This window comes from Xenopus tropicalis, chromosome 4 (assembly GCF_000004195.4).
Source record: "Xenopus tropicalis strain Nigerian chromosome 4, UCB_Xtro_10.0, whole genome shotgun sequence".
Lineage (NCBI taxonomy): Eukaryota > Metazoa > Chordata > Amphibia > Anura > Pipidae > Xenopus > Xenopus tropicalis.
Genome location: NC_030680.2, coordinates 37,752,404 through 37,762,542, shown reverse-complemented (window position 1 = coordinate 37,762,542; position 10,139 = coordinate 37,752,404). Strand labels below are relative to the sequence as shown.

Below are 10,139 nucleotides of genomic sequence, written 5' to 3'. Positions count from 1 at the left end.
TTGGTGGGGGAACACTGCTCTAAAAAAATACATCAGAAAAAAAATCTCTCTCATGATCTATTGATCCTGTGCTGTGCAATAAGCAAGCAGTATTTACTGGACACCCCAAGGATTACTCAATACACATCTGTTAAAACACTTGCGCAACAACAGGCACAGATTCAGTTTTATTAGCCATCTGAAAACCTTTATAAGAGATATTTTTTTTTTTTAAAAATAATTTTATTAAAAAAAACATCATGGTTGTTCATTTATATATAAACAAGCCATACAGAAATAGTTATGTACATACATACATCAAATAACAGAAATAAGATGTAATCAAAGTAAGGTAATAGTGTGTTAAACACACTTGTATACAGATTCCATAAAACAGGGAGAAATAAATTGTTATAGATATTGCTTTGCATACTTGACATATCTCTATATTATTATTATTTACAGTAATCAGTCCTTCAAGAACTACAGAATTGTACAATCGTGCAGGGATAAAAGCAATCCATAGTAATCAGTTGTGATACATCTTTAGAAGACAGCTCCGAAGTGTACCCATGTATCTTTCCCAAAGAGCCTGCTGCCTAAGAGGTAAGAAATAAAGTCGGTTAATATAAAAACACATCTGAACATAAGACCCAATTTGCGCTTGAATAAACTGCTAAGAAAAGCCAGACTTGTAAGGGATCCTTAAATGGCCTTGGTTATGTGCTAAAAATATACTAACATTTTACCAAATCAGTGTTTATATATAATTATATGTATTTTAATGAAAATTCTGTTTATTTAGGTTAATGCATCAATAGACATTTTCTATGCAGAAAAATGTACGTCACTTATTAAACACACTCAACCCCATATCTGTAGCACTCACCTTAAAAGTAGAGCAGGGCCATATCTACCGTACAGGAAGTCAAGGGCCTGTACAAAGGGCAGCAGCTTTAATACTTGATGCTAAAACTAGTGGAGGAACTAAGGAGAGGGTACATTCTACTTCAGCAATCAGCGCAAGGACAGAACAGCAGAATTGTGCATATGCTGATTCTCAGGGAAGGGGGGGAAAGAGCTGGACCTAATAATATGGCTCTATGGAAGAGCATCTGCCTTTACCTAGTGCCAAGTACTACCAGTAAACCGATATTATATCTACTCTGCAGCACTGATGGAGCTTACAGAGTTAAAGTGATACTGACTCTTTGCAGGAAAAGGTCAGTACACTGTATCACTTTACGGAAGGTTCCTGACATCTAATTAATATGTTAAAGCAAACTTGTTGATATGCCTAGCCCTGTTTCTTGGCTGTGTCAAACCACAGACTAAGTAACTCCTGCTGAAGCCCCACGACCAGGCCCAATATCACTGTAGCAACAGTTTAGGCTGAAGATGTGTCAGGTCCAACACAGGTAAGTGACAGGACTGGGGAAGAGGCAGGAGTTAGTTTTAACACAAACTCTTGCCTCACAAAGCTTTTAAAAGTGATATGGATACATTACTCTAAAGTCCTAAAATATGTCACTATCACTGCTGAAGGCAGACTTTCTATTTGTCAGATCCAACTCATGCAGACTGCCTCACCTTGAAATTATTGAGGCGCCTCAAAGTACTTACACAAGTGAATTTAATTACATATAAACATTGATGTGGTAAAAATATTTATATAGTGAGCACACAATAGATTGCCTTACATGCATGTACTACATACCATCTCTGCAGTAAGACTATTATGTACATTTACAAGAACATTATTATGGAGTCCCAAAATAAAGTATCACCCATTCCTTTTATACTTAGTTGAAAAGACATAAGTGGAGAAAAAGGCGATTGTAACAAAAAAGGGATGAACGCAGACTGGTGAAAAGAATTAGTGAAGACAAAATGGCATCTCACCTCGATGCAAGTAAGTAATCTGTATTGTCAATTAGCAATTCATATAGTTGCATGCTACAAACTGCAGTGGATGCAGTTGTGCAGCCATGCAGTATGCACTTCAATTAATTGCAGATTAGCAATGAATATCGAGCCTTTTATTTGCATTTAGTATTAAATGTGTGAGGTGGCAACCATAACCAGAGATAATACAAAAAGTTGAAGGGACTTACTTGAAGGCATCCAGAGCACGAGCTGAAGCTGTGTACTGTGTAAGAAAAAGCTGGACATCTGAGAAAGACCACCCAGCAGCTTTACAGGGCTCTATAAACTAAAAGTGATAGTGGCAGAGAGAAAGAAAAAATTAGTTAGTCCTAATCACTAAGGGCAAACATCTTTAAAAGCACTTTGGAGAAAAATATCGGTTAAAGTATTTTACAGGAACCTACCTTTTCTACAAGGTCAATAAAAAAATCCCGTACATCTTTATTATGGGTTAGACTTGTGCCGATGTTCACAAGAGCACGAGAGAGTGTCTGAAATGTAAGAGGATAGGAATAAAACAGTGCATTTTCATACATATTATAAATGTAGGAATTTTAAGAATCAACAATATTATAGGGCACACACATCTGCAAGTGCAGTGATCAAAAAATTCCAGCATCAATGTGGTTGCAAATGGGCGGTGCTCTTGATGTGCTATGCCCACTTCAATTGCAGTTGATTTACCAAAATTAATGCTACTGGGAGTGCTCTTTGTCACTAATCAGGTGCAGTTGTGCCAAATATTTCTGAAGTTTGCCTGGCATAATTTCCTGTGCTCCCAGCAAAGTGATGTGTGCGCCCAATTCATTCAGCACAACAACTACAGTGATTAACACAGGGTGTCAAGGAAATCCTGGAGCTATGGCCTGGTCTGAAGTGGCAGTAGCTCCAGGGTTCCCTTGCGTCAATAGGTGCAGCAGCGCTCAATTTAAAACAGAAGGCAGGAAGGATTGAGTAGCACAGAGCACAGCTATACGGAAGTGCAAAGAGCGCATTGACACAAATAATTTTAGTAAACGTGGTTTTACGCCAAATGACTGTGGGGCCTCAACTGCACTTGCAGACATACATCAGCCCTTATATATGTGTATCCAATCTGCAATAAAAAATTGGGACACACACAGCCTAAACCCAACAACTGAGCTTAAATATACACTTAAATATATATGACAATGATTACATGATTTGTCTTACCTTAAAATTTGAGTCCATTTCATGGAAGACACTAATTTTACCTCTTAATGATGTACACACCAAACTGAGGGAGGAAAGAGAGCATATGTCAAAATTTTCATTTCAGTTTGCTGCAAATTGTGTTAGTGTCCTAGCAATTCCTACCTCACTCATACCAGCATAATCATGCAATCAGTCTGAAAATTCGTTATGAATACTTATGTCACCCTACAATAAATATGGCCCACTAGCATTCTCCAAGTGACATTTTTATCATGATCAACACATCGCCATTTTATTGCCTAATGGCTTATGCAAGGTCTGAAGTGATGTATAATAACAGCATAAAATATGGGGCAGCATAAAAAAAACACAAACCTCTATAAATTACCAAATACACATAAATAACAATTTCACAAGTCTTGGTAAATAGGCTCCTTAATCTGCATCAGGGTGAAGGTGACACTCAGCTTTTCATTTACTGTCACCTTTTATGCTGATCCAGAAGGTCTTTGTCTGTTATCAGAATTTTCAGATCTTTTAAATCCTGGAGAAATTCTTTATCTAAATCCATATCCATGTCATCTGCTACATCTGCAAGCATGAGGAACACAATTATAAGGGCAGAATGACAAGAAGGAAAAACATATGGATAAATAAAACATTTTGGTGAAAATAAAAACATGCAGAAGCCCAAATTATATATTAGTAAACTAAAGGTATAGTGTAAAATCACTTTTCGCCTTTTGTTTGGGATCATGCAGTGATCCCCAACCAGTGGCTCGCGAGCAACATATTGCTCTCCAACACCTTGGATGTTGCTTCCAGCGGCCTCAAAGACGGTGCTTATTTTTGAATTCCTGGCTTGGAGGCAGGTTTTGGTTGCATAAAAATCAGGTGTACTGCCAAACAGAGCCTCCTGTAGGCTGTCAGTCCACATAGGGGCCAAAAAGCCAATAATAGCTCTTATTTGGCACCCCATAACTTTTTTCATACTTGTGTTGCTCCCTAACACTTTTTCCATTTGAATATTGCTCACAGGTATAAAAGTTTGGGGACCCCTGTGCTAAGGGATAAACTTTTGTAGAATGGCTAGAAGATTGTACGAATCACTGCTGAACAATGTGCAAAGCAAGTACATGCTACTAGACTATTAAAGCTATAATTGGTGCAAAATGTGCCTCTAAATGATTAGACTGAATACTTTTGCCAACAACATATTTTTTTTTAATAAGAAATAATTAGATTTTCAGTACTTTTAGAAAAAAAATTTAGAAATAAAGTGTGTGTGTGTAAGGTTTATTATTCAATAAAATGAAACAGTCTGAAAAAGGTCTGAATACTTCTGCAAGGCACTGTCAAAATATACACAGGTAATTTCTTCTACACACACCCACTGCACCAAGTGTCCAGTTCTGAATGAGGTGTTCAGCACAGGTAGCAAAGTCCTCGAATGTCAAGTACTGGAGCTTTCTCTTCCCCGTCTCAAACCGACTGTTGGCAAAAAATACTATAGCGGCATAATCCCTGCAAGAGAAAACTACACATGAGATGAGAGGAGATGTAAATAAGAGGCATATTTGTAACATGCACATTACAGGTAACAGCAAAGCAGATTACCTATATTTTTAGTGATGTTTGCAAAATCAATATACCCAACACACTGTACAGATCAAAATAGTTAAAAAGAGTTATATCTATATATATATATTAAGTGTTAACTGTGCTGAAAATTTTCAGGCACATAAAGGTGCCATCTATATCAAAGAAATGTATCACGGAAGCAGAGTTAATGCAATGCATACCTTGCAAGTTTATCTGATAACAGGAAATTCTGCTGGATATTTTCCACTAAAGCACCTCTCATCTCCTCTACCACTTTAAACACTCGCTTGAAGTTGTCAAACTGTAATGGTGCATAACATTTTTTGTAAGAATATTACAGCACGCCACAATACTTTTGCAAATTAAATACACATTATGGGCTTATTTTGCATAATGTATCACTACATTATGCAAAAAAAAGAGAAGGCTTAAAAGTCAATTACCACCTGAAGGCTTATTACCTGCCTCCTGCAGCTTTTTAGGGTTACTCCAGTCTTTGAACTGATGTCTTCAAGGTCTTTCTTAGTTCCTTTAGAGAGTTTCTTACCAAGGACTTCTCTGACAAAAGCCTCATCAAATGCATAATATCTAAGAAATGCAAGACGTATGAGAAATTCATGCCTGTCCAATTCTTTCCATGTAGTGAGAAAATTATTTGACATCAGATGTTGAGGACATATTATATTGAAATGATGTCATGCCAGTCTGTGTACCTCTTAGCCAAGGGGGTTATTAAAAAATTACTATGAGCACCAAATACAGCACAAATACTGCTCTAGCTCACTTAACATTTATAAGTGGTGGCAATGGGGGTTTTGTCATGCAAAATGAATGTCAAGAAGCCTGGCAGATTTGGTTAGTTGATTACAAACTGTGTGTCTATAGTAACTGACCAAAATAAATAATGACATGTACGCACACATATGCACTGAGTTATTAAAACTCCATTTTTAAATTAAAATATAAAAAGAACCACGGCATTGCCCTGTAATAGTACATGTTACTAAATGTTTGACAAGGGCAGCACAATCACTATATGGCACCACCGTGAAACACAATGATACAGCTAAAACCCCTGCCTTATTTCCTTTAAGAACATACTTATTACTTACTAAGTAAATACTTATTTATTGTATACAAAATGTCAGATTCTTAAAGCACTTTTGGATATTTAATTTAGTAAGGCTGTTAATCTTTAACATACCAGGTATATTTAGCAGAAATACCTAATTTGTGCAGGTTTGTCCAGCATTAGAATTACTAGGTGTAGTGTTGTACTAGGTTCAGAGGTTTAAATCAGCATTTTACAGAGTACATTTTTATTTTTAATAATTCTTTTATTATGCATAATCAGTTGTACAGAAGTCAGCAGTGGAAGTTTGTTTATACAGTATGATTTAGTAATTATGATTAACTCAGTTGGTCTAGATATATGCATGGTAGTTTTAGGAGGGGAGGGTGTTCAGTGACATAAATCGGTATAACTAGGGGGTCATGAGACTTCAAGGTGATTCTGAGTCCATCCATACTTCCTAGTCTTTATCACATTTTTTGGGGCAGCCCCATCTCATATATGTAAGCTTGTATAGGGGTATGGCTTTATTAATCTTCTCTTCCCATGTTCCTTTTTCTGGTCCCCTGGTAGATTTCCAGTTTAGTGGAATTCAATATTAAGAATTCAAGTTTTGTTTGCTCTGTTGAGCGACTGTTCTTCTGGTTAAGAAGTATAACTAATTAGTCTTGTGAGAGAATTATATCTGTCTTATCCTGTATATTCCTAGCCACCTTCCCCCAGAACCGTTGCACCATTTAACATGTCCACACCATATAAAGAAAGTCAGCAGGTGAGTGTTGACATCTAGGACATTCTTGGCTTATACATGAGTTCATCTAACCCAATCTTTGGGGAGAAAAATATGTATGGAGGATGTATTTTAATTGCATAAGTCTATCCCTTCTACTTATTTATGACCCCCTCTTGAGAAGATTCCAGTATATCCTCCCATTGATCTGATGTCAGTTGGGGGAGGTTCTGCTGTCATTTATTATATCATTTATTCAGGGGAGTGTCTGTTGCACTTATGAGACTGGCATAAAATTGAGAGAGAGGTTTTTCTTGGGGTTGTATTTATTAGTTGTTTGGAAAATTGAGCTGCTATTGCATGTCTTAACTGTAGATACCGAAAAAACATTTTATTAGGGAGAGAAAACATTTATTTTAATTCTCGCAAGGGTAATAGTTTACCCTCCACTATTACATCAGAGATATATTTTATTCCATGTTTTGCCCACTCCTGTGTATCTGGAATTTTAGCTAAGTGCTGTAGGTTAGGGTTAGACCATAATGGGGTATAGACAGAACAGTGATGCTGTAGTTTGGGATAAAGCTGTATTGCAGTTTTCCACGCTCTAGTTGTAGTTTTTATCAATGGTGTGGCTTTCTTAGTAGGGGCTGTACCTCTGTTTAGCAAATTTTTTAGTTCTTCTAGAGACCTCAATACCTAAACATCCAAAAGTGTAGCTGCATTGATCAGGGATGGTGATGACCATCTCCACGCCACTGTCAGCTGTGTGGCTAAATAATACAATAGGGGTCACACCCTGAGTTTGTCTGAATACATATGTTAACTTGGGTATAACCACCATCTTAAATAGATTAGTGCCCTGTCAATAACAGAGGGAGGTGTCCCCAAGTTTCAATTCTGGTTTTGAAGTACCTGAGAATTGGGTTTATATTAAGCTTGGTATATTTGTTCAAGTCTGTATGTGTCTAAAACCCCAGATATTTGAAAGTGTCTACTCACTCAAGGCCATGGATCTGCTCAGGTGATTTTGGTGGTATTAGGTCTACCAGGAATATGAAATATTAGCCCAATTTAGTTTTAGCCCCGAGAAGGTTGTATGAGTATTTATGTCAGACAACGCTGATCGGTCAGGATCAGCAACAGAATTTTTAACCCAAGTCCGAATAACTTTGCTTACAATAAACAAATATGTACACAGCCCCTTTAATGCATTCATTGGCCTGTATCGCTTGTATTGAACTTAGCTGGATTTTTTCTCACAACTTATCTTTTTGATCTCTGAAACTCTTGTTATTTTTCTGTGGTTAGATACAGCTGTTCTAAAGGTTAAGAACTTTTTTTAGCTTTCATAAAATTAACCTGGGGTAAAATCACCAATTATAACAAATATGTATATAAACCATTGTGTGCAAACATTGTTATATACATTACATGGTTTATATGAGAGACATGTTTACCATATAGATAACAACTGTGTAGAGTAACAGAACAAAATAGAGGAAAATATTTTTCTCAATTTCCTACCTTTCAATTAACATGCTTTGTTTGTAGGGAGGTATCTGAAAAAGCAGTTGTTGCACAAGTTTTGGAGGATAATGAAGAAGCCTCTCAATCATTTGAAATGTACGGTAATGATCCATTGTGTCACTTTCCAAGACATCAGCTCCTGCACCAGTCTGATCCAGAATTCCACTTTTCAGTCGAATGTTAACAGCATCACTTACTGAAATTCAATTAGTCACACAGACAGAGGCAATTAATACACTTGTCCAGTGCCCATTATCCTAATATTTTTCTTCTCCAAAATTGAAGTCACAGATATAGGCGTCTGCCAATTACTGGAGTTGGCTCTCAGTCACTGTGCTGTGCAGATTTGTACAGTGTTAGGGTTCAGAAAACAACCAAGAACACTCATAGGGGATTACTTAAACTCTTGTTGTACAGTGTAAGACTCTACATATTTCTCAAAACTCGCACAAATATGATGAAAAAAAAAAATAACTACTGTTTGTTCTTGGATTTTGACGCTTTTATAGCAAGATGGCTTTCTACCTTCTCAAAATATTTCACTTTATAAGCTTGTCAAGTGCCGATATTTGGGAATACTTAACTGCACTGCCCTCCAATAGTCTTACCTACAAAAACAGCTATTTGTGCCCCTTTCTAAGTTATTATAGGCTTGGCAGATTTATTTCACGCTCTGGGACACTGACCTCATCCCTTATAAAACAGTAAAAGACTGTGCCTTGGAGAAAAAATAAAATACACTGAGACTATACCTGAATATCCATCCAGCCAGAGTTGATAGACTTCCTCGTCTATTAGTGTGGTGTTACCCACAAACACATCTAGCTCATTAGTCATGCTGGCAATTTCTGCAGTGGAAGAAATATTAGTTAAATGGCTACTCCAAGACATAATCAATCACCCTATTCCCAGCACCTGCCATTGTGACAACCTCATACACTGGAACAGTAAAATCTAAATATACTTTCAATTCAAAGTATTTTCCAGTACTGTCTTATATACACATAGGACAGCCCAAATCATCTACTTCTGAAAACACTGGGCTAATTAGCATCTAGGCAATAACCCATTGGCAACCAGATTTTAGCTTTTAGGGCACACAGGGAGATTAGTTGCAGCGACTTTTGGATAAGTTGTGGCAACTAATCAGCGCTGCGAAAATGCGCACGCGATTAGTTGCTGCGACAGCAATTAAGGTCTATGGGATACAAGTCTCCACTATTAGTTGTCGCAACTGTCTTAATTAAAAGTTGCGGCGACTAACCGCCCCGTTTGTCTTCACCTTAAGGTGAAAAACACACCAGCTGCTGGTAGCAGCTACTTGTCACGGCCACAGAAACAGACAATGCTGATCATTTACTGATAACTGTCTCTACATGTGTTTTAGCAGAGGCAATTCTCGGTATTTTCTATGGCAGGGTATTTGCTGGCGTTTAGTAGCAGTGACAAGTGGCTGCTACTAAGTAGTTCCATGTGCCTTCACCCTTACTCTTCAACCTTGTTTAAAAAAAAGTTAGCAGGTTACTATCTAGGTGCAGAATTGCCCAGTGTTTATGAAACACTTGCAGCTCAGTAATCGCATACATAGGACTTCTGATTCACTCCCTAAACAGATTCTTTTCTACCTCCATTGAGCCCCTAATCATTTCTCAGTATGTGCTTTTGAGAATACTAAGAAATCTTCCTACAGTCTCCCAGAGCTGACACCTCAAACATAGCGCCCACCTGTCCCGTTTTCCGCGGGTCGGTCCCGATTTTCTTAACCCAATGCGCAATCCCGTTTCGCTGTTTAAACCCCCTGCCGGCAGGTCCGTCCCGCTTCCTTGTGTGCCTGACAGATATCGCCGCAATGTAATCTCGCGAGACTGCACGTCACAGCTACAGTACTACAGGCGGATTCACATTGCACTGCGCCGCCTAGAGGAAGGACCGAGTACTCTAGCGTTAAACAATCATACAAGCAATATGGTTATCTGACGGTTCCGGGTGTCAGTCATGATATTTCTCTGTTTGCAGCTCCTGCGTTTGTCAGAGAAAAAAAAAAGCATTTGTCTTTTTACGCAGTGCTTCCAAGCAATGCTCACTGGCACCAGAGCCCCACATCTCAAAGTGTGCCCATTACTA

General features: G+C 37.9%; 1 protein-coding gene across 1 annotated transcript; it reads right to left on the bottom strand.

The window, feature by feature from the left end:
- Positions 1 to 212: 212 nt before the first annotated feature.
- Positions 213 to 9,874, bottom strand: fibp (fibroblast growth factor (acidic) intracellular binding protein). The gene is made up of 11 exons (XM_002939325.5): positions 9,741 to 9,874; positions 8,768 to 8,863; positions 8,013 to 8,211; positions 5,145 to 5,271; positions 4,884 to 4,984; positions 4,472 to 4,605; positions 3,567 to 3,672; positions 3,100 to 3,163; positions 2,310 to 2,396; positions 2,094 to 2,191; positions 213 to 578 (listed from the first exon to the last, which is right to left on the bottom strand). The coding sequence occupies exons 2-11, from the start codon at positions 8,850 to 8,852 to the stop codon at positions 509 to 511; spliced, it is 1,071 nt and encodes a 356-aa protein (XP_002939371.1). The 5' UTR covers positions 8,853 to 8,863; positions 9,741 to 9,874; the 3' UTR covers positions 213 to 508.
- Positions 9,875 to 10,139: the final 265 nt, after the last annotated feature.